At 39.4% G+C, this 25,995-nt stretch overlaps 1 protein-coding gene across 12 annotated transcripts in view; it reads right to left on the bottom strand.

Moving 5' to 3' along the window:
• Zmynd11 (zinc finger MYND-type containing 11) overlaps positions 1 to 25,995 on the bottom strand; it is an 85,824-nt gene that overhangs the window by 41,050 nt on the left and 18,779 nt on the right. For 11 of the 12 annotated variants that reach the window (XM_047520091.1, XM_047520090.1, XM_047520089.1 and 8 more), the window contains exon 2: positions 18,647 to 18,781. In XM_047520091.1, the coding sequence (XP_047376047.1) occupies positions 18,647 to 18,762 (116 nt within the window). In that variant the 5' untranslated portion in view covers positions 18,763 to 18,781. Of the gene's footprint in view, positions 1 to 18,646; positions 18,782 to 25,995 lie in introns of those variants that run through there. The other variant, XM_047520099.1, reaches the window with a different exon arrangement.

Here is a 25,995-nt window from a genome sequence, read left to right as displayed (position 1 = left end):
CCATCAGCGTCAGAATTACAAAAGCATTCCGTGATACTTTTGCTCAAAACTCAGAAAATAACAATAGAGAAAATGAGGAATTACATGAGTGTTTGTGGATATATGAGGAAAACGTGGATGTATGCTGTGATCAATAAGGCAAAAATGTGCTTCTCAACAAAATAAAAGCACATTGGAATGAGTCATTGAAGCACACAAGTATTCCCTGATTTACAAATTTATGGTAATTTTTAAAATAAAATTTCAAACATACCCTGGACCACATAAAATAGTGCTGCAGATTTTCCTATATTCACCACCATTTAATTTATGCTAACATTTTACTTATTTGCTTTATATCAGGTCAGCATTTATAACTAACTACATAGGGATTTTTGTTGTTGTTGTTGTTGTTATTCTGATTTTTTTGTGTGGAAATGGAGATCAAATGCAGGGCCTTATACATGCTAGGCAAGCACTCCACCACTGAGTACATTCCCAACGCTATTTACCTAGTTTTGTTTAAGCTTTTTCCTTGTTTCTTAAAAAAATAAAATTTTATATGTACACTCGAATTTTTGCCATTTTCCATTCCTCCCCAAACAAACCTTACCATCTTTTTTATAATAAATGACTGGACTTCAAAGAGCCTTTTGCATATGCAGAAAAAAACACATTAGGAGACAAATCAGACTAGCCTTAATCTTTTCTAGGGAAGCATTCCAGGCTGGAAGACAAGGGAGTAAGGCCTCCCAGGTCCTCAAGGAAATAAGATAGAACACGAGAGTTTTTATCTAATTAGCCTGTCATTCAAGTACCAAAGCACTGATAATGCATTTTGAAAATGCAAAAACTCAGCATTGAAGGACCATCTACAATCGGAGGATGAATTTTAACAACAACCCAAAACACCAAACCAGAAAATCCTACCAAAAGAATTAAGGAAGAGCATTTGATTTTTAGAACATGGAAGATAACTCTTCTCTGTTTAGAAGATAGCTCCCTCTCTAAAACTGCCTACATTTTCTGTCAATCCAGTTAAATGAAGGACTAAGAGTAAAAGGAACGTGGGAACTATGGTCAGAGAGCAGAACAGCACTGAGCTGCACGGTGGAGACTTGCTATGATTGACAAAGCGGGTGATGAGGCTTACTCGTACACACCTTTTCTGACCAACAGTCTCAAGACTTAAAAACTATTTTAGGGATGAAGTACACTGTTTAGATTAGTAAAAGCAACCCTTGGAAACAAATGCTTCTAAATTATCTGAAGAAACTCAACAAAACATACCATATTGAGAAACAGGAAAGCAACAGAAGAATAAAACGGAAAGCACATTAAATGTGACCGGAGGCCCCAAACCAAACACTTTCACCTTTTCAATAAAAACAAAGTGTTTAAATGCAACAACTTAAAAGAATGAAGAGTAACTCAAACTGAAAACAAATGGGCAAAGGCAGATAATAACTGTTTAATCCAAATGAAGCAGGGATACAGGCTGCAATGTGCAGGACCTGAAGTCTAGGGCAAAATCATTTTTAAGGAAGACAAAGAGATACTTGTAATGCAAAAACTGTAAGAAGTAAAGAATAACTGACAGAAATAGAGAATTATGAGACTTCAATTCACTTCTCTCAGCAGTTCATGCACGTGTGCACACACGCACAACCTTATGGGCAAAAATGACACATGGATCCAGAAAACCTCACTCAAAACATACCTTCAGTGGGTACAAGGAACTGCATAGAAACTGACCACAAAAATCACCACGAAGATGACCTTACAGACTCCAAAAGTGATACCGACCTACCTTGCAGTGAAATGAAAACAAAACTAGGAAATGCTCATAAACCACTGAGCCAAAAAAGTCACCTAAAAATTGCAAAAGACCTAAAAAAAAAAAAAAGAACAAAAAGGCTAAAGGGGAGCTAGATAAAAAACAAAAGTCACAGACCTAACAAACATTAACCCAGGAGCTCCTTCTTAGGGAAACGTGAAAGAGGAGTATCGTATCATCAGCTAATCCCATCAGCATCAAAGATCCGCAGGGCAAACACACACACACACCAAGAAATGGCTACGGGGACACCGTCACATGCAAGCAAGAATGACACAGTCCTAAGCAATTACTCTGTGCAGTTCCATGCAAAAATATAAGATGAAACTATGGTTTCCTAAGAAGATTTAAGTGACTAAAACTTAACCAACAGCCTTTGAAAAGGCCATTTTCCAAAGAAATAAGAGATTGGCAAAGAGCTTTCCTAGAAACACAGCAGTTAGGCACATACTCTTCAGGTACCTCTGTCAAACTCCCAGTGACCAGATAGCTCCAATGTGATTTTAACTCTTCCAGTGCACAACAATGAAGGAAAGCAAAGACTGTAGCATAGAATGGTCACAAAACCTTCCAAAGTAGCAAAGTTTGCCTAGTGTTCTGCATGAATACTGATGTAAAGATTCCCAAATAAAATATTTGAATACACAGTCTAATGTCAAATATATTAATAAATATTAATACATTCAAATATCAAAAGAGTATACCATAGCCAAGTGTGTAATCCCAGGAATTCGGGGGAGATTTAATAGCAAGAAATCTAAAGATATCATTCACCTCATTAATTGATCAAAAATGAAAAATCATAAAAATTTTGATACATGTTGAAAAATTATTTAACAAAATTCGATACCCAGCCCCTTAAAAAACAGGAGTAAGTCCTTCCTTATATTATCAGGAATATTCAAATATATCTACTGCTATCACATCAACACTTTGCAAAACTAATAACCAACATAGCCAAAGTAAGGTATAAAAAGTTGATTAGGAGCTAAAAAAAAAATCATTATTTGCAAATCATATATTTAGAAACCCAAGAAATCAGTTCATATGCTATTTTTAAATAAATTCTTTTGGGGTACAAATTAAGATAGTAAAATATAGTAAAATTAAAAGCATTTACATATCAAGGCTAATGAGGAGATGTATTTATTTTGGTGCTATGGACTGAACCCAGGCCCTCATGTATGCTCCACCCAGTCTCAAGGAAAAATATTCAGAAGATTACCAGACTTCAGTTACTTACAACAGCAATAAGAAAAACAAAATTCCTAGTAGTAAATAGAAGAAACAACAAAGTCTGCATGAGGAAAATTCTGAAATATCACTGATATAAAAGAAGAGGAGTAAGTAGGAATTTTTACTACAATAAAGGTGGCATTTCAAATTACCGTTAGAAAGATTGAGCAATCAATGCATGGCATTGGGACAGCAGGCTCTGTAAGTTGGGGGATAAAAGATGGAGCCCTACCTCAGCCTGTACCCATAAATAAATTCTGGATAGATCAGATTTAAATATCACAAACAAAACAAAGTATTAAAGAAAACAGTAGAGACTATTTTCTCACAATGGTATGAGAAAAACCTTAAAGTAAGAAATAGAAGAGAAATGATATAATAAGATTACACAAAATCAGCAATTCCAACATAAGAAAAAACAAGTTAAAATGCAAATAACAAGCTAAGAAATATATTTATAATAATATCATTAAAAAGCTATTTTAAGTCCTACATATTCCCAATATATAAAGAACTTCTACTTATACAGGTCCATTATCTCTATCTGAAAGGCTTGGGGCCAGAGTGTGCTAGATTTTAGATTTTGATTCTTCAGATTTTGAAATATCTGCACACACATGAGATATCACAATGATAAGACCCAAGAATAAACAAGAAATCCCTTTATGTTTCATGTACACCTGAAGTCTAACACCATGTTTTTAGCACACCTGTATTTGGACCGCAACCTACCACATGAGGTCAGGTGAGGAATTTTCCACTTGTGCCATCACGTTGGCACTGAAGAAAGACTCCAGTTTATCTTTGAAAAGGGAATTTTTTACTTCACCTAAGATTTTTTGGTTGGTAGGTGTTGGTATATGTTGAGCAACTTTGCTAAATTTTCATTAGTTATGTCTGTAAATTCTGTTGAACTTTTCTTGTCTGAGTCATTTAAGACTTCTAGTAAAATACATACCATAGGTAGTAAATAGTAGTCTGAAGACAGCTATTGGTAGAGAGAACCTATCAGCATAAATTGCTAAATGTAAGCACTAACATGTTACTTGTGGGATTTGGTACATATCTTTTATTGGTACTCCTTCCTACTTCCAGTTTACTACGTTGGGAAGAATGTTGCTGTCTTTCATTATTCCTCAATACGTTTCTACCCATGGACTTCCGCAGCAGAGTGGTTTTCTGAATCACAATGTGCTCAAACGGCTTTAGGGCCTGGACTCAAAAAATCCAAAGGAAGAATGATCTTGCTGACACATAATGGGGGGTGGGAGGGGGGCAAGAATGGAGGAAGGAGGGACTGTATAGAGGGAAAAGAGGGAGGACTGTATAGAGGGAAAAGAGGGGTGGGAGGGGTGGGGGGAAGGGAAAAATAACAATGAATCAAACGACATTACCCTAGGTAAATTTATGATTACACAAATGATTTGCCTTTACTCCATGTACAAACAGAAACAACATGTATCCCATTTGTTTACAATAAAAATAAATAAATAAATAAATGTCTGAGTTTTTTAAAAACACACACACACACAATGAAGAAGAGTTTTACTTTTTCTCAGTAATGGCACATTGGGCTCAACTTTTTAGTTCAAAAAGAACTAAAGCAACATCTGGCTCTACCTTTGGCCTTCCGAGGACTACAAAAGATGTACACAATAACAAACAGGCTGGAATCGGGGATCCCTATTATAAGGATCAGGATCAAGAAAGTGTATGGCTGAAGATCAGTTCTCCCCAGAACAGAGGAGGCAAGCACTCCACCAAAACGGTGCACCTTCCTCACCTGACTGTAACAGCTGTGGTCAATGGTTCTGTTTTCTGAATGGAAAGCTGGGTTTAGGCAAATCCGGATAAAGAGTAAGTGAGCACTTAGTATGTGTTGGAAGTGTCATCTGAAAGCTAAGGGCCATGTGTTCACTACCTGTAACAGAGATAAATGTCAAGAAACACACTGCCGTTAGCTCTGGGCTCATCTGGAAAGGTCCACAAAGGCACTGAAGGCCCAGCTTCAGATCATGCCAACGCTGAGTTAGAGCAAGATGATCTGAAACTGGCAGTGCGTCGGACATCACCCTGGGGCCTATCTGTACCTAAAGTAATGCCCAAACTTGGCGGATTGCTTACTTTTTTCTTGATCACTCTCCCATCTTTAAAAAAAAAGGTTATTTTTTGTTAAAGATAATTCAATTCTCATCTATTTTTCTTTAAAAATAGAGAAAAAAGCTAGAATTGAAGCAGAACACTGTAGATATTAAGTAAATAGAGGAGTGATGTAATTCTATTGAGCATGAGAGTCCAAGTGTGTTTGACGAGGTTTAAGGTTGGCAAATTCATTATAAAGGAAGTGTGAAGATGGAGTGACTTGTACGGTACTTCACTCCATCATTCATTTTCTTAGTTCCCCCAGTGCTCAGGTTTGCCCCATATGAAGGCACTGAGGCTAACTCCAGGTGAAGGGACTCATTTCTTAAAATCTCTCATTTTCTTCAGAATTGTTTAACCCATCCCAGGGCCTTACCTTCTTCCAATAAAGAAGCAAAAGTAGAACTCTGGGTTCACGATACATTCACAGAGGCTTTATAGTTTCCTATTTCAATTTTACTTAATAGCAAAGTCATGAAATGGTGTGGAAATGGCTAGTATTTCAGTATTATATTCAATTTCTCTGAACTTTTTCAATAAACTTTCTTCTTTTTCTCCATCCTGCTCATATCCATTCCTGCTCTCTGGAGCCCCAGAGCACCTCTCTCTCTCGGGATATGACTTCCAATTGTTGCCAAGCACCAAAGTGCATCCATGCAACAGGCTATACAACCCTAAGTTGCTTCATCTCCCCCAGGGTTATTCTATGCGTTCCAAGACAACATGTATAAAGAATTAACGGTAACAATGGTAATAGCCCTGCTTACTTAACATTTTTACAAAAGTAAGAGAGCTCATGAATCATAATTTCCTGAAAGTAATTCTCTTTCAACATTGTAATAACAATTCAATCTCTCAAACTTCTGGCATCTCACTGAAATGAATGTACTGGGAAAGGAGCACACTAATGAAAGAACAAACACGGCTGCATCCGGTGGCCCACACCACCAACAAACAGTGATACATTTTCTGTTCATTAAAACACATAAGAAATGCCTAAAATGTCCTCTTGTCCCTTACAAACTGTTTCGTGCTATTCACAGAGTTGACAGGTGTGAAAGGATTTGACAATTTTGATGATAATGCAGCAAGTTTATTTCAAGTCTATTAAGCACTGATTTCAGTGCCTCATGGTGCCCAACTGGCCCCAGAGGCTGGTTTGGAGGGGCTGAAAACAGACTCGAGAAAACAGATGACTATACATTTGCAAAATTCAAGATGGAAATTTAAGCAAATACTGATTGAAATCGTTTGATGTTAAAAGATGTTCTACATATAAAAGCTATGGAAATTTTAAGATACAAAACATGACTAGTAAGAAATGTGGAATTTCTTCATGAAATACACACCAGAAACCCACTTTCTTCTATCCTGTAGCAATTATCACTAACTTCCATTCTGCAAATTAAAAGCAAACAATAAAGTGGAAACATTTATGACAAATGTAACAACAAACTTATAGCCCTACAACACAAGACTAAAACAATTAGAAAAGTATTTCCCCCTGTTACATCAGCTAGATACTTAAAAATCATTACTCTCAGTGCTAGTAAAGGCACACGGAGATGGGCATCCTCAATTCATTACCGCTGAAAGTACTTTCTGGAAAGCATTTTGGCATCAGGTATCAAGAACTTTACAGATAATCCTATCCTTTAACAGTAATTCTATTTCTAAGGAAATAATATGAGATGAGGCACAGAAATTTATAGAAAAATGTTCCTCACATCATGGAATTTTACAGAATCCAAAGGATCTAAATGTCCATAATCATAAGTTACATTATGTACACCTAACAGTATACTATACAGCTTATAAAATTAATGTTTCAAAACACATAATGGTGTGAAAAAATTCTCATGGTATAAAAATATTAAAAATTATTTAAAATTCTATATATTCATATGCATATACATATACACACACATGGGGTGGGGGAAGAGAAAGTGTGTTCTGCTAACCATCATAGTTGATTTGGTTTATTGAGATCACTCTTTCCATTAAAACTAGAAAAACCAAACAAAATACTTAAAAAGTATTCATTTAATTTGGAGTATTTGCCAATTCTGGAAGAGTCAGCTGAAATGCTCCAAAGCCAAGCAAAGTGTTCACAACCTTGTGGGGCCAAAGACAAAAGCCGCCATTCAGGTGTACCAACAAAGAGAGTCTTGGTAAAATCCCAGTCTCTGGGTTGGTATCCCAAAGTGCTATACTCAGGGCTGATCTGGAAAGCTAGGTCCACACAGGCACTGAAAGCACTGCTCCGAGTCATGCCAATGCCTAATTAGATCCAGGTGATCTGAAATTGGCAGTACATCAGATTCATCCTGGAGCCTACCTCTATCTGTCTCCGTGCACTGCAGCTGGGTAATGGTAGTAGCAGGCATGTAAGAGACCTTGGAGCATTCACCAGACAAGTCACCATGTGCTGAAGGTTCTAGACTGCTCCCAGCCTTCTTCCCGACTCTGTTCCACTCTCTACTGACTATGCCTATAACTGCCGACTCATCGCACACCTTCATAGTGACTCATTAGGGAAAAAAACAAGGACAGGTGAAATTTTTCTTGTACTTGCTTTATAATTTCTACTTCATCATAATGGTCGAGTTAATTTTCTTTATTTTGGAAGTAACTAAAAATAATTGACAGTGTTCACTGAATATAGACACACTGTGAAAATTTCATGGGGATTAATTAGCAAAAAAAGCCCTTCTTTTCCATATTTTTCATTAGTAGTAAAGGTGTTACAAGCACTTTTTAAGTTTCTGATTACTCCAAATGTCCCACTGTAAATAATTAGATTTTGACCTCTATCATTTATACAGTGACAATTAATATTGGTTAAGTAAAACGTTTAGTTATTTTAAGACTAGATGGAGAGTAACACTTCTATAATAGGACGTTTTCATTTGTGGGGGGAAAAACCATTTTCCTTGATATACATACACTCCCTAGTTTATTAACATTGATACCATGCTATAAAAAGGGAATGTTTTCAATTCAAAGCCTCAATTTCATAAGGCTGAACTGTACATTTTACAGCCTGCTCAAATCTTTTTACATTATTAAATTAGCCTATCCCCCAATTTTTACCAACTTTTAAAAAATTTACTTACCATTTTAAAATAATGATACAACTAATGAAAATGACATATCTGTGTAATGATGCAAAAATCACCATAGGTTCAAGAAAAATGTAGTTGATTCATATCTGAAAGTGAAATATATTGTAAGTTTTATGGTCAATTTCCTGTGCAGTTGGAAAAAGCACAAGCAACATCGAGTCGTATTTGGGGTCCTCTTTCTACCAATACTAGTCACAGTCCAGTTGAAACCGCCTCTGCAATCTCAGCTTGACCACTCCAGACCGAACTGCACTCTGCCCTCTGACAAAAGCTTTGCAACAATTAGAACATACTTAATTCTCTGACGATCCCAGGGATAAATTTCTTTCTGGTTTTAGCATTACCAGAAACAATCATAGCTCACTTCAGGAACTCATTTACTATATGGACATCATTAAAATGTCCCAGCTGCACCTTTGTATTAGCTTCTAGACAACTAAAAGCCAAATGTGTACCAGACCCGTAAGGACCCGAGTCGTAAGATTCCCGGGGAGCTCACCTCTACTGGCTGTTTTATCTCCTAACCCTCATTTCACTTTTCTCCATCCTTCTCCTAACATCTAACTGTTCTATATCCTTTCTGTAACTGTCCCCCACATTTTGGGGGACAAATAAAGCTCCAATAAGATATTTGCTTAATACACACATATGAATATAAGCCCACACATACGCAAACTAAAGGTTGTGCACCTTCTGCTCCCTCTTCACCAAAGGGAGCCGCGCACCGCAGAGCTTGCTCTACGTCCTGCGCGCAGAGCCGTTAACAGTGCCTGCCGCCCTCAGCCAGCTACGGACTTTCTCTTCCTTCCTTTTCCTCTATTTCCCTGCAGTTGAAAATATGAATCAATTGAGGTCTTAAAATGAAATAGGATGTTTCAAATATTTACATTAAAATTATTTAATTTTATTTATGATTTTACAGTAAAATTATTTAATTTTATTTAAAACGCTATATACTTTTTCTTTTGATATATAACTACTAGACTTAAACCAAATCTGACTTTACTTTGTACAGTGCTTAGCGTACATGTTATTACTACATGTACATTGGAATACAATCTATTCCAACAGAACTCTAGGACAAAATTTCAATGATTAGCAAACGTTTTGATGCAATAACGGGTTAATATCATTGGATAGACATTCTTTCAAAATTATGTAATTAGAAATCAGAATATAATGTCTTCTAAAACCATATACAGTTTTTAAATGTCTATTTTTTTTTTTAAATCTCAATTATAAAAAAGGTTACCACAGTTTACTGGAGAAAAATAATGAAAAGCAAAGTAGCTAGGCCTTCTTTTTCAATTCTATATAAAAGTCCCCTTACTGGTTTTCTGATCACAAACGCCACCTGACGGAGTGCACGGACCCTGCTGTAACAGGGCAGCTACAAGTACCATCACTCCCAGGCACTCAGGACACCTCCTTCAGTTCACAGCCCGGCACAGGAAAGCCTCCCAAGGAAGACGGGGGAAGCCGCTAAGGGAACAGCTTTTAAGGAACAGGAGCTCCCTGTCTCCCCTTCTACATCCTCTGTGCAGGCATCCTAAGAACATGCTGTCCAGAGCTGCCTGCTTTTCTTTACAGAAACAGAGTCATACTAATGCACTCTTTGTATCTGATTCCTCTCATACTATCACTTCAATTAATCTGGGCTGGTGTGTGAGACCTTGTGTTCACTGCAGACGTAGCTGTCTAGGAACCTGACTGCCCGCCCCGGGGCTGATGAGCATTGGTATCACTTCTAGGCTCTCAGTTGGTGTTTCGGCTGCTCTGGCCTCATTTGTTCCATAAATTAAACGTTACTCTTGCTTTGCACAGTCGATGCTTTCCTTTTGCCCCCGTTTATCACCTTTGCTCACGACTCACCTTTCCGTATCAGAAGTTTCACTTGAGATTATTTTTTATTCATTTTGCCTGATGTAAGCCACTGAAGAATTCTTTCCTCTCACGTTTAGTTTGTCTACAATACCTCAGGCTCCTGGAAAGGCAAGTCCTTCCAGGCTGAGCATTACTTTCTCCTGACCCCCTGGAGGCCACGATCCAAAGCAGGCTGCATTCCAGAGATGCAGGTGCTTGAGGTCTTCTTAAAAATCTCTGGCTACACTTAAGGCCTCTGGTGAATTCTACAGTTTTCACTATCAAATGGCTAAATGTGGACATCTTCTTAATTTGTTCTACTTTGAGTTTCCTGGATCAGCATGTTAGCACCTTTCAATAATTACAGAGAAACTTTAGCCAGGATTTCCATAAATGCCGACTCTGGTTCCCTCTGATCTCACCTGGAACTGTACCGACAGGGACGTGTTGGGAAAATGCCACTCAGAATGCAGGACACCCTCCAGGGTCTTTGGGAGTAACGTGGAAGCATGCAGTACACGTGGGGGAAGGAGTGAACACGCACTTCACAAAAGGAGTCACAAATGGTCAGTGAGAATATCAGAACGTGCTTCGTGTCTCTAGTAATTAGGGGAATGAGCAAGGCGATGTGGGGCTTGAGATTTCAGCACATTTTCAATTTTCAGTTTTGGGATTGGGGATGCTCAACCTGTACTGACTCCATCTATATCAAGTGCTAGAAGACAAGCCAATCACTCTCACAGAAAGCAAATTAGCGATTGCCTGGGGCTAGGGACAGGGCGAACTGACCACAAAGGAGGGAAGAGAACATTTCTGAGTCACAAAAGCTTCCTGTAACTTGATGGAGATGGTAGTTACACAGGGCATTAATTACAGAGGAAGGAAGAAAAAACAACTTCCTCAAGAAGGAAAAGCTAGTCATTAGCAGAGCTGATAGTAGAACTAGTCTAGTTCATTTAAGATTTCAAGTTTTCTGTTGGAAAAGCAAACTGGGGGCAGGAAGAGACTTCTCTAGGCTGTTACTGGGTGGCATGTGCCAGTCATGGCTCTCTGTGCTGAGGATAAACCCAAACACAAGAGATCTTTTCTATAAAGACCATGTAGTGGTGGGAGGGTTACCAGGCAGAGGACAGGAAAAAAAAAAAAAAAAAAAAACGGTACTGTTAATAAAGAATTCAATGACATCATATGCTACAAGGTCTCCTGAAACACCTCCCACAAGAGTTTTTGACTCTCAAGTTTAGAGTCTAAAGAAGTAAATTCACTACAGAGAGAAAAATAAAATTAGATCTTTACCACATAAAGAGAGAGCCAAAGATGGATTAAAGAGCTAACCGCAAAAAGCCAAATGATAAAGTTAGTAAAAGAAAATGTGGGGAAAGTGGGCAGAATAGTGTACGCCTGCAATTCCAGCTACTTGGGAGGTCAGAGTGGGAGGACCCTGAGTTCAAGATCAGCCCAGCTACACAGAAAGACTCACACAAAGGAAATGCAGGGAATGCAATGGCAACATACGCTACAGAATCGCAGTGAGAATTAAATGACAGATCATATAAAGCATTGTCCCTGTCACACAATGAGGAAATGAGGGCTTGTTTAATATTATTGATTATTATAACCCTCCTCCAAACGACTTCTGCAGTAAAATATTTATTATGATCATGATCTCTCTCTCTCTCTCTCTCAATCTTTGCAGTTATGGGGGAAAAACAAAGGTCCTTGCCCATTCTAGGCAAACCCTCTATTACTGATCTACCATCCCTAGCCTGAATATTATTATTTTTGTCCCAACCACTATTTTTCACACTGACATACAAAGATAACACATGAAAGATTCACTCTCTATCCCTTAGGTGCTCACAATCAGCAAAAGCAGCAGAAATGTTTTTCAGAGATCATAAGATACTTTAAAAAATGATAAAATTGAATTTCAAACATATTACTATGACAGCAAAGAGAAAGGGGCATAGGGTTAGTTATACTGAGGAATGTATCAAAATCTGAAAGGAGATTTGAATTGGATTGTAAAGGAATGGGTATGACTTTGTCCATAAGTAAAGGAAAATTACAGAATGAAAAATCTGTAGCCTGCTCAGGTGATTGAGAACAGCCTCACCTATGAGGGGGAGAGGCTGGGTGTGACAAGGAGAAAGAAATCTTATGATGGTGACTGTGAAGAGCTTTGTACAAATGCCCTGCTCAGGTATTTAGACTTTATGCACAATGGGAAAATCAAGGGATTTTAAGAACAATCATACAGAAAATTTAGAAAACTGGTAAACTGTGAGGTTGATGAGATGACGATCGAAAGAGAAGTCCAGACAGGGCATCACAGGCAGAGTGAGGAAAGACCCACCTCGAGTCCAGCGTTCTGGAGAGCAGCGGGTAATGCAGAGGCAGGCAGAGACAGCGACATGGGCGAGAGAAAAGATCAGCAACAGCGGAGCCCACTGACCAGAGAGGCTTTGCAAGTGGACGCATGAGCCGAAAAATAGGTTTGCAAGAGTGAAGCAATTTGATAAGACAATGTCTTGGAAAACCCTGGCAACGATGATGGGCAGGAACAGACAGCAAGATGAGGGAGGGGCAGAAGCACAGGGAGAAAACCATGAGGCGAAAACCCAAGCTAGCACAGGGAAGACCAGACGAGAGAGCCACTGACGAGGGCCAGTCCAGCTGGAAAGAGAAAGACGCGAGTGCGCTTTACTTTAGCCATTTCCATCTTTAAAACATCTGCTGTTCCCCTCTAGCTGCGGGGCAAAAATCTCAATGCCGTCATGAAAGGCCCTCCTCGGTGGCCACTCTCCAGCCACTTTCCCTTCAAACCCTACAGTCCCTTCCCTTGATCTAGACAGTCTCATATTTGAGACTACTCTGCCTGTCCAAAGGATTCTGGACTCTCTCTGTGACCCTCTCAAGAAAGGTCTGCTGCGTAACAGACTATGGTGCTCTAGCACACGGGACTATAACTCTCAAAAGTCTGGTACTGCATCTTACTACTCAATGGTCATTTATAATGTTATGTGCCTCATTTATGTCTACTTCACAGAACTGTAAAGAAATGCCAAAAACAAACAAACAAAAACCATGAACATCCTAGGCAAGACCAATGCCAAAGAATATGCACACTGGACAAAAGTCACTGGGGTATAGTTCCTCGAAATCAGTTGCTTCTGATTTAAAGCTGTTAGCATGTGAAATGACATGATAACAGCAGTAAGGTGCACCTGCCCACCTACTTCCACAAAATGAAAGAACAAATCAATACGGACTGAAAAGAGAATGCAGGAAGGAATTCTGTGAGGATCCTCAGGATTACAAGAACAGTATAACAATACTACTTGGTAGTTTTTTAAAAAATAACATGTTTCTAAAAAAGTTATCTATATAATGGACTTTCTCCTCTTCAATAATTCTAAAAAGTGAAAAGAAATTTGAAGAGACACAGCAAAACTTAACTTGAATACACAGTTTCTGGGAATTGGGCTTCCTAACACTAAACTCTAGCACATAATGAAACCGTGCACCTGGTTTCAAGGGCAGCCTACCAGGAGGACTTCTGGTCTACATACAGACCTCATCTGTAAGGATAGGAGCTGCTCCAGGAGAACTCAGAAATGGCAACGCCAAGTATGCCCCAAAAGGTCAGAGGTCACACTTACTAACCGGGGTTTGACCCTAAAGTAAGCAATACATGTAATTAATTGATGCTCTAATTTGAAAGGGTAACTGGAATGGGACTAGTCCTGCAATCACTTAGTTACTCCGGTGATGCTAGTCACAATCTACTCACCCCTGGACACAGACTCGAATTTACTCAAGGTGGGAAGGAAACCTACAGAGACACTGCTTCAATTGCTGATTCCAGCAATCGATAAAAAACAAGTTCATCTCCTCCACACCATCTAGCCAATAGCACTTGTAGAAACTAGCACAAAATCCAAACCTACTTCAAAAAAGCAAGTCGTTAAGCTATCTCCTAACAACAACTTAGAATGATTATGAACCTCAAAGGCCATTTTATGATTATTCAAATTAGATGTGAGTAATCTGGATTACAGGGGGGAATGGGGTGATGCCTGTAACTTATTTTTATTGGAATATCAAAACATTATTGGTGTTTAAAGGAATAACCCGGCACTGGGCTGCCTCGTGTGCAATTAAAAGCTCCCACTTCACTCCGGCACTGGCCTTGCTGTTCTACGGTCCTTCATCCCTGCTTCCCGAGTGCAGATCTGAAAACGAGGGCTGACACCATCGAAAACACACAAATATTTTATAAATATTTACCATACATAGTAAGTAATGAAGTATTTCAAAGCCTGATTATGATAACTATCCAAATTATATAAAATCAACAAATTCATGTGCCTTCTAAAATTTAACATTTATAGATATGTGAATTACAAAGAGAAGATATCTCTTTGCTTATCTTCAAAGACAACCCTGAAGAGACTGCTATATTTTTTCTTTATGATAAAATGACTCATTCATTTCAACTTCATGATGATGAAACATCACAAAACCCTTCAGTTTTGGGGGTTTGTTTGTTTTTGTTTTTGTGAGGATTTGGAGTCCAACTGCTTTAAAATGCTGCAAATTCTACTTACAGAATTCTTTTCTAAAAATGCAACACAAATCTTACTATGTTTGAAGAGAGGAGAATATTACTGTTGATTCTAATGTATCTAGAATTACACAGACATTTAAAAAGTTCCTTGGATTTGCCTCTGCTAGAGGGTTTGTTTGTTTGTTTGTTTTTAGTTGCTTAAGCTCTGTTTTTTTGAGTTTAGAAAACTGTGCTTCCCGGGGGCCCTTTTGAAGAAAAATCACAAGACTGTTGTGAACTTCAGCATAATAAAAGCATAGTTTCATGGGAAAAAAAATAGGGATTAAAAAAATAAAGAAAACTCCAGAAGTTTCAGGAAATAAGAACACATATTTCTGGCAATTCATAAGAATGGCACAAATGGGAGCTTTACAGACATAAGCCTAGGGAAAGTACTCAGAACAAAATTCCCTGATCCAAGTTTGGGAAAACTGATTTCACATCAAAAGAGCCAAGGGGAAACCCTGGGCTGTCAGAGGAGAATCACATCTGTACAAGCAAAAGTGCTGACAGACCCAAGAAACCAGAAGAGACTCGGAAAACAGAACAAGATCTGAAAGTGATACGCTGCAAAGTCTCAAAATGAGTTAAACATCCGAAGAAAATGAAGCAAATCACTTCAGAAGTGAGGTCTAAACTAGCAGGCATGCAGGAGTGAACACATAGCAGATAACAGATAGATAAACAGCAGGCGCAAGAAGGGAAACAACATGGGTCAAAACAAAAAAGATGAAAGGAATTCAACAGGAAATGAGAAATATAACAGGGAAACAAAATCTAACATACTAAGAGAAGCCTCAAATAAGAAAAACTAAGCAATGAGGGGTGTGTGTGTGTAAAATAAGGGCGATGTAAAATTTGGATTGAAATTTATTCAATTTATTTAAATGCATGAATTCCAAATGATATTTTAAAAATTAACTGGTTCCCAGTAGAGGGTGCTATTCTGAACACTACTTTTCCTATACCAACTATGCCATAGGGAAACCAAAGAGCAGAGAGGATGGGAAGCTTGTACACTTACAGAAGCATATTCCAGTTTGAAAAAGAAAGACTGTTACAATTATTTAAACTTCAGTGAATTATCAGATCTAACAGCAATGGTGACAAACATCAGGAAATGAGAAGCAGTCAACGTCCTGTGCCTCCCTAGCGCCCACCACCACCCTGTAGCTATCAGGCTCTACCCTCAGGCCTGGAGGCAACTCAACGTCCTTGAAATACAGGGCTGAGCAACAGCTTTAGGTAGACCACTGCAGGTGATCAGCAAACGCCAGTCAAACAACCCTGATCCTTCATAAATAAATCCCAAAAGGAAAACATCAAAAAAGATGGATGAGAAATCTATAGATGAAAAGAAAAAGACAAGCCGACCCCAACCAGCACATCCAAGTAAGCTACAGTGAGGATGTGCCCACCCAAGGGCCTGAAGTGCAGCCAAGTCACTCACCAGTGGAACAGGGAAGGAGAAACAATGACCACACACAGAATCTGGACAACTCTTTACAGCCTGCGGTGGCTTAAGATATTTTTGAAGTTTAAAAGACAACTCTGAGTTCAGACTTGACTGGAACTAAGCAGAGCAACTTGACTTAAAATGAATCTAAGGCTCGAAAAGTACTTACCTTTTAAGAGTGTGGAATAGTAAGTAACATTAGGCTTTACAGCAAAAGACGGATTTCCGGGCACAGTCCAACGCTCCTTCCTAACCTAGCGCAGGCAAGGGGAACGGTGGCTGGCTCAGAAGCAAAGGCACTACTAGGTGGGGGACTCCCTGGACAGCTCCTCCTGGGAGCTGACGGAGCAGCGAGGGTATAATTGCAAACGAGACTGATGTTATGGAAGAAGCACAGAACACACCAAAGCGAGCTGCGGTAATAAAAAGGAACACAGCATACCCTCAGCTAGGACGAGGCAGAAGAAACATCAGAACCACTCACAGGTACCTGTTCCCTCTCTGCTCCCCTGTCTCCCTTCCTTCTTTTCTTTCTTTCCATCTTCAGATGAACTAACAAAATCATGGTCATTTGATCGGTAAATAAATTTATTCATGTTTGCTCTAAGAAATATGGACCTTAAGACATGAAGAAAAATGTGATTTGAAGTCAGATGTACTGATGAAGGAGAAAAAAGAATTCTTATCCAGAATCTGTGATGTAAAATGAGATGTATGTGATCTTATTTATTGGTCTTTTTCTTTTCTTTTTTTTTTTTTTTTTTGCGGTGCTGGGGATCGAACCCAGGGCCTTGTGCTTACAAGGCAAGCACTCTACCAACTGAGCTATCTCCCCAGCCCATTTATTGGTCTTTTACTACAGCGGAATGCAGGTGTCACGCTGTGTAACAGTAGCTCCCACCACTGTGGGGTTAGTTCTCTGAGTTCCCCTCTGCAGGCAGTTCCAGGCTAGCGACACTCACTCAGAATGCTTCTAAGAGAAAGATGCAGATGAGAGAGAAGTAGCAGTCTGAGAAACGAAAATAGCTGTCAAGCTTGCATGATATTAATGTCAAAAATTAAATCCAAGGAATAGTATCTTATCTCAAAATTCTTCTGTAAGCTATTTTGATATACACAGTGTTTTTTAACAAAAATCTCAATCAGAAGAAAATACTGTTTTTCTTTTCTTTTTTCTTTGGCAGTAGTGGGGACTGAAACCAAGGTCATAGGCATGCTAGGCAAGAACTCTACTACTTAGCTACATACGCAGCTCAAGATCTTCAAAAAAATGTTTTACACTAACATTGCTTTCCTGTAATCTGTTCTGTATTTAGTTCCCATGCTTCATATTATTTGCTTTATTTAAAAATTTAATAATTAATGTTACTTGTGTTGTTCTCATTTTCCACAGTGTTATCTACTACTGGAGGACAGGGGCTAGTTGCTGATGGCCAACCTAAGCCACACCCCAGGAGGCACACAATGAGAGCAGCTCCCGGCCTCACCCCTCCACCCACTCCCTGGCTTCCCTCCCTCCTGTACAGCAAGAACACTGGGAAGGGACAAATATACATGGAACTCAATTTTTGTTACTTATTAATAAAGGTTTTAAAAAAAGCATTCATGGAAGTTAGTTTTTATATGTTATCTGTTTTCCATTTTTATAGACAGTATCTAACAAATGTGGAGAGGGATAAGTATAAAGAAATTCTATCATCCAAACATTTAAAAAAATATGTCTAGCATTATTCTTTTAAAAGTGCCCAGGGAAACAATGTAACAAAGCAAAATCAAGTTCCAAACTGAAGACTCCCTTATAATTAGTATAGAACAGGTAAACAGGATTCATCAAGTAGCTGAGTTTTTTTTTCCTATCCTGAATCTTTGTCTACCAAGATAAATGTCATTACAAACAAAGGGGAAAAAAGAATTTTTTTAATGGAATGTTTACTTAATATATCTTCTTAAAATATAGAATGGTATTGTTTCAGATTCTCTGTTCGTGGGTTATAAGCTAAAAGTTGCTTTTTACTATACATACCATGTGCATCCTATATTAAAATGAGTAATGAACAGCAGGCTACTATTAACTTCACACATAAAAGCAAGTGATTGACTAAAAAGTCTTTTAAATAATACTTAGTTTCTAACAATTAAAATATTTTATAAGTAAAAATCTATTATAACTAGAACATGTTGATATTCTACTTGTCTAATATTTATAAAACTTCTAAATACATGTTGCTTGTACGTTTCTATCTTTGTTTTTCCGATGACTCTATATTTCTATAGTGCAAGAAGTGACTTCAGTCCTTTGTAATATATGTCGACCAGCAGAATAGATAAGAACTTTTAGACATTTTCCCTAAAGTCTCATATGAAATCTTACAGGGAAATTTTTGTTTAAACTTACTTACTTGGTAATTCGGTCAATGTTGGCAATTTGCTTCTGGTTCCTTATAATCTCAATAGCTGCCCAAAGATGCTGGATGGCTTTTGTATCCGCCTGTCGTCTTTTTGTTAAACGTGCCATGACCTGTTTACTTCTTTAGCTGTAGTAATATACAAAACATAAGGCAAAAAACATGGATTACAAACTGAATTTTTACCAACACAAATGAGCCACATTTCCAGCACCTCCTGATGACTGATTATACTAATGCGGGCTGTAGCATGACCAGCTTTCTATTTTCCACCATCTACATCACTACGTATTCACTTCATTACTTCAAGAAGAATGACAATCTAAAATCCAAAACACTAAAAAAGATATTCTTTCCAAGGACAAGTGGTTACCTTGTACCAGCATGTTGAAAAACGAAAACCAAAACCAAATAACCTTAAGTTTTATTCTGAAACACAGACATATTGCCTGATTAAAATTTCATTTTTAGATATTATACTATGTGAAATTTGACCAATATAAAATGGAATTTAGATGTCCTAATTGGTACTTTGGTTTACTGTAGTTGTGGCTTTTTTTTTTTTTTTTTTTTTTGCGGTGTTGGGGATCGAACCCAGGACCCTGTGCTTGTAAGGCAAGTACTTTACCAACTGAGCTATCTCCCCAGCCCCGTTGTGGCTTTTAAAATTCCAAATTTCTATATATGAAAACAACATTAAAAAAATAAACCACAACGGAAAATAAAAGATAAGTTACTTTGGGGTGAGATTTGACAGGCTGGGGGATAACATACTAGGCAATTCTAAATTATCAGGAATGAACAAATTCCTAGGACTAAATGTTAATTGGGAGGGGGGTGTTTGCTACATTTTTAGGAAACAACGATGCTACTTTATTCCAATTTTAATATTCTGGGTAAGCAAGGGATATGGCCAGGGCATCCTGCATTTGGTACCCACTGAAACACAGCCTCCAAATCACACAAGGGATGATGCCGTTCACACTCTGCAGGCACCAGGAGAATGTCCCAGCCGGGATGGGGGCCGTCTCCCTGACCTGACCGTGCCTATCCTCTGGAGGAAGAGGACAGTGCGTGACCCTGTGACTGGCCCTCTCCTCTGCCCCAGGGCCGGCCCAGACCCCTCCGAATCACCTTGTCCTCTTTCTCTACATTTCTTCTCACAGCCACTTGTCCCACTCTTTCTCTGACAAACCTGAATGAAACCCGCACCTGCCTCGGAAGGCTTATCTGGAGAAGACTCGCTTCTGGTGAGCGGGGGGCAGTCAGGCTCCCAGGACGAGGCCTTTCCAGAAGGATGCTACTCAAGGAACAGCTGTCCCCGCATGCCTACTTCCTCCCGCCTTTACTTTTGATAGTTCCTAACTTTGCTCCACAGAGAGAGTAATCCAAAAACAATGCCACTGTGCAAATTTTAAAGAAAACTCAGGATAAATCAGTTGGTTCTGCTTAACCTTAGACACAACTAACAAATAATAGTAAGAATATTTATTTATAAGTTTATATATAAGATAAATATATTTATAAAACCCGCTGTAACAATCATAAGAACACAGCGCGGGGAGTTGAGCACGGTGGCACACGCCTTTAATCCCAGCAGCTGGGGAGGCTGAGCCAGGAGGATCGCAAGTCCGAAGCCAGCCTCAGCAACTTAGCAAGGCCCTAAGTAACTTGGTGAGACCCTGTCTCAAAAAATAATAAGGGCTGGGGATGTGGCTCAATGGTTAAGCACCCCTGGACTCACTCCCCGGAACACAGCGGGGACTTAGTAGCAGAAACTCTAAAGTTGATGTCACACATTTCTGAAAATTATTAAAGTCAAGATTAAAGGATGAAATACAACGCTGTACCTCAGGAAACAGACGTAAAGTTAAAGTGTTGATTTCGGAGATCTGCCTGACAGTGGCAGACGGCAGACAGACCTTAGATTCTAGATACACCCTAAGGGGACAGTCACTAGTTACCAGGGTTCAAGCAGAACAGGCAACAGCGCTGGGTAACTCGAGAAAGCACGTGCACCCAGGCGAGCGGCAGAACACAGGGGCAGCGCCAAGGGGGCCCCGGGTCAGGTCTCGTGGCAGGACCGTTCAGCCTTCCTGGGAATCCGAAAGCGCTCACGCTCTCAGCGCACCCTCAAGCCTGCCCATTCCCACCAGGCCCCCTTCTACCACTGGGGACACGGCAAACACTGGACTCCTTCATGAGTAACCATGAGGCTGGGTAGCGATTTGGGTGTTCATCAAGAATGAGAAAAAAATCCTAGGAAGTGAGTCTCTTAGACCCTAAATACAGACAGCTAGTCATTTCAGGGCCTCATCGACATAGCAGAGGAGACTCTTCAGTCCATTGGTACCTGAACATCTATTACTCTACTAGTCAACCGCATAGCTCACAATTCCCCAAAATGCCCCAGACTTCACCCCGCTAAGCCTTTCGTCAAGTAATTCTCTCTCTGCCTGAAATGATCTCCCTGCCCCTCTCTTAATTGGTTCTCTTCCTCTCTAGGGTTCAAATGCAGTCTTCCCTGACCAACCTGTCCTTCTGGAATCAGAGTCAATTGTTGTATGCTAACAGTCATTTGTTTATACATCTCTTACAAATTTATTGCTTGTACAAATAAATTCCTCAAAAGAATCCTTTCATTCAACTAAAAGAAGGCATGTCTCATTTATTTTTACATCTACTCTCTTTCAAGGTGCAGAGTACCATTTTGAACATATAAACTTTCAATATGAAGTTATTAAATTCAACTTTTCCATTTTTAGTTATGTAAATAACAAGACTCCAGAGTGAGCCTTCATTTATGTTTTATCAAAGATTGAGACATCAAAAGAAAGATCAGAAGACTTGTAGAAATCATTAATAGAATTCTCAACCTTGGCTCTGCCCCGACATCTTTCAGGAGAAGTGGCTCCTGAGGAAGCGATTCTCAACAGGACTGACGTGTAAAAATAACAAACTGAACCAAAGACTTCCAGGTGAACCTAAGAAGCACTGAGGTCACTGGTGTCCCCGGCCCCACCAGCCCAGGGGCAGTGTGTCCTGTTCATACCACGCCCTGTCCTCCAGCAGGAGAGAGGAGGGCAAGCGGGGAAACCTTAAAAATGAGCGAGATCAGCGCTCTGCTCGGTGGTACATGCGCGGCACTGTTGGAATGTGAGGGGACCATCCGTGCCAAGGCGGGGAGGAGGGGAAGCTGCCCTGCAGGGAGGAGACGGAACAGTCCCTCCACCCCGCAGGCGAGTTCTGAGGTCTTATGGTGCTGGGTGCAGACGTTACATCAAATCTAATCATCAATCCTGCTGTTCTATTTCACTACGCCTTAGCAATAAAACTTTCCTCAAAGGTTTGTTAGTGATTTTAAATTACCATTTGACTATGTATTCATCCCATTTTACCATTTATATATTCTCAGTATATTAAGGTTATTTTCATAAAATATTTTGGTTTCTAATGTATATAGAATGATACTGAAATCCAGATAATCACAATTGCTTTTCTGGTGACAAGTCCTCCCACACTCGAATCAGAAAAATAATCAGTTGTATTTGCCTCCTCCAATTCTTTTATAATTTATTTTAATCCATCTGGAATTACTTTTTAGAAGTTATTACTATGAATACACCTTTTTTAGGGCAGTCTTAGGTTCCCAGCAAGATCAAGTGGAAGAGATGGCGTTTCCGCATATTGCTCATGCCCACCCAGGCACAAGCTCCGCCATGATCCACATCCCCCACAGCATGGTCACCTAGTTGCCATCAAGGCACCCACTCTGGACTCGCCCTTGCCACTGCAAGTCCACGGTAAGACTCACTCTCGGTGGCGAGTCTTTGATGGTGGGCTTTGATGCTCATGTTGTGACATGTGGGCACCTCTGTGGCACCACGCAGCAAAATCAGGGTACTCGGCCCTCCAGCTGCTGCTAGAAGCTGACCTTGCTGCCCAGGTCCAGTGCAGCCCCATCTTGGCTGTAACTCCTCACAGGAGGTCAGGTGTGGAATATCCCACCCGTGGGGTGACACTGGCGCTCAAGGGGCTTCAGGTCCTAGAGCATCCCGGTTGCTCTGATAGACTGTATGTTGGTTGAGGTAATGCTGACTGATGACAAAGAGCTAGCCACACTGGAACGCAGTGAATGTGGAGGACCAGGGTGGAAAGAGGTGGAAGGAGCTGAGATCAGCCCCCGCAGAACTGCAGCTCAGCGAGCAGCTTGGATTTCAACACACCTTCACAGACACCAGTGGAGGGGCTGCGGACCGCAGGGGGCAGGTAAGCAGGGCTCACGTAAAAAGTTATGTAATGTAAATAGCTGAATTCCAGATGCCCGATCCCAGGCTAACACAAGAGGCCAAACAACCCAAATGACATCTTTCTGGAAAACTTAAGAATTCCAGAGAAAGGACCTTCAGATATTCAGATGTTTGAAGGAACATGGCAAAAAGACCGCCTGGTCACCTGACATTTTTGCAGTGTGGCACATGCAAAGGACTTCAATTGGCTTCCTAGTGTCACACCTTTAAATAAGAACAGACAGCCAAGGACTACTAGGCATTCAGAAAATGCTTCTTAGTAAGAGAGAAAGAGGGTTTAAAAAAAAAGGGGGGGGTATGGGTAGGAACTCAAATTAAAAAATGTAGGAGCAGTACAATTTCTAAATGTATATAACTAATATCATGCAAGAATAAGACATGAAATTATATCTTTAAACCATAAACTGCATAATATAAACATGAATATTCAGGAAAATAGTAAGTATGATAAATAAAACATTCAGTTAAAGGTTGAATATAAAGCTGAGGCACTCTCCCATGAAGTAGAACAAAAAGACCAGAGACCCAAGAAATGGGAGAGAGTACAGTGCAATCTGTGAATAAGCAAGGGTTTCAAAACGAAAATGGAAAGGAGAGTCATTCAGAAGTAACTCAAGAAAAGTAATTAGCCTGAACAACAAGCATGTGCAAGCAGGAAGGGTCCACTGAGGCCAGCAGGTGAGGAAGGAAGCCAGAGCACAGAAGCCAGAAGGTTGGCACTGGGTAAGAAGAGCTTCCAAGCTTCCATGGCAGTGGCCCATGGGACCCAGGACACGTGGTGAAACAGTAACCCACATCCTAGCAGCATGGTATAAGCCACAGAATGACGGGCATCTTAAGAACTTGGAGGGAAAACTGTTTCACCTAAATTTCTATTCCATCCAAATGATCAACTAGTGTGGGCTAACTAAAAACATGCTCACACAGATACTCCAAAAAATGTATGTCCTATGCACACTTTCTCAGGAAGCTACTAACAAGAGAACAGTGATGCAGCCACATCAATGTTTACAGCAGTTCAATTCACAATAGCTAAACTATGGAACCAACCTAGGTGCCCTTCAACAGATGAACAGATAAACAAATGTGGTGTGTATATATATATATATATATATATATATATATATATATATACACAATGGACTATCAGCTTTAAAGAAGAATGAAATTATGGCCTTTGCCGGTAAATGGATGGAGTTGGAGAATATCATGCTAAGTGAAATATGTGAAACCCAAAAAACCAAAGGCTGAATATATTCTCTGATAAGCAGATGCTAATTCACAATAACGGGGGAGTGTTAGAGAAGAATAGAGTTACTTTAGATTAGGTAGAGGGGAGTGAAAGGAGGGGAGGGGGTAAGGGGTAAGGACAGAAGAGTGAAACAGACATTATTACCCTATGTACATATATAACCATATGACTGATGGGATTCTATGTCATGTACAACCAGAAGAGGAGAAATTATGTTCCCTCTATGCATGATGTATCAAAGTGCATTCTACTGTCATATATAACTAATTAGAATAAATCAAATAAATAAACTTAAAAAAAAAAAAAAAAACAGAAGACCTGACATCCTATCTTGTCTAGGACTCAGGACTCAACACAGGAAGGAGGCAAATTTTTGTCTGGAATTCCCAGACAAAAGCTTTCTAACAGACCTCAAAAAAGTCCAGTCTGTGTCAGAGCAGAGGATGATCTGTACCAGAAGGGGGTCTCCAGGAAGCAAAAACTGCATGGGGCAGTGATCTTAAATTCAACAAAAGCATTCCTATACCAGAAATGCACAAACCTACACGCAACAACAAACTGCTAATGTCCATGTAAAACTCTTAAATTAGATTTTGGCAAATACAAATTGCACATTAAAAATTTAAAAGATTGGGCTGGGGTTGTGGCTCTGTGGTAGAGCGCTTGCCTCGCACGTGTGAGGCTCTGGGTTTGCTTCTTAGTACCACATATAAATAAATGGATAAAATAAAGGTCTATCAACATCTAAAAAATACATGAATTTTTAAAAAATTTAAAAGATGCTTTATTCCAGGAATGCAATCACAGTTTAATATTAGGAAGACTATTAACATAATTAATGAAGAACTAAGAAAGGCATGATCACCTCTGAAAATGCTGGAAAAGTACTTGAAAATTCAACACATGCATGTAAAAAATAATAACTGCATGAAACAGCTAATGCGTGCATATGCGCAAATGCGCGCGCATGCGCGCGCACACACATATTAGCCTTAAGGTTATCAGATAATTTACAAGGGAAGGTAGAAAAATTTCACATACATAAGGAAAAGACAGAATCCTCACTATATCCTTCTTAATACTGCCCTAGAGGTGTACTACATGAGAGATGGCAAGAGAATTGAGAATGGGAGGGGTGTAAAACTCCTCTACTTGCAAATGACATAGGCGATGTGATTATGTATCCAGAAAACCCAAAAGAATGGAAAAATATAATCTGGGGTCAGAAAATTAAAATTATCAAGAAGCAGGCATAGGGAAAAGCCTTTAAAGTCAGGGAGCAGGGAAAATATTTTTCCTGACTCAATATCCAGAAGCAAAGTAAATGCGGAAAGACTAAGAAAAACAAAATCACAAAACCTAGAAATAAATAAGCATGAAAGATTAAAATCTTTGCATGTCTAAAATACACCATAAACAAGGAAAAAAGGTGACAAATAGGTAATCACATAAGGACTATTTGCAATTTAAATCACAAGTTAAAGGCTAATATCCCTAATATTTAAAGAACCTCTAAGTTTTCAGAAAAGCAGAAAAAAAAAAAAAAAAAAAAAAACCAGTAGAAAAAAATGAGCCAAACAGAGGAAGAGGTAGAAAACAGAAGAAGTATTTCAAAAGGACCGTAAACTTGAGGAAAGATACTTAATTTCTCTGATAATTAGAGAAGGGCAATCTTCAAACTACAAGCAATACACCATTTCTATGCTTCAGTCTAGCAAAACTCCAGAACCCAGGCTGCAGAGAAACAGGCATTTCTCACACATGGTACTGCTGGGAACAGG

Source organism: Sciurus carolinensis, chromosome 12 (assembly GCF_902686445.1).
Source record: "Sciurus carolinensis chromosome 12, mSciCar1.2, whole genome shotgun sequence".
NCBI classification, from domain to species: domain Eukaryota; kingdom Metazoa; phylum Chordata; class Mammalia; order Rodentia; family Sciuridae; genus Sciurus; species Sciurus carolinensis.
This window is presented reverse-complemented; position numbering and strand designations above follow the sequence as displayed.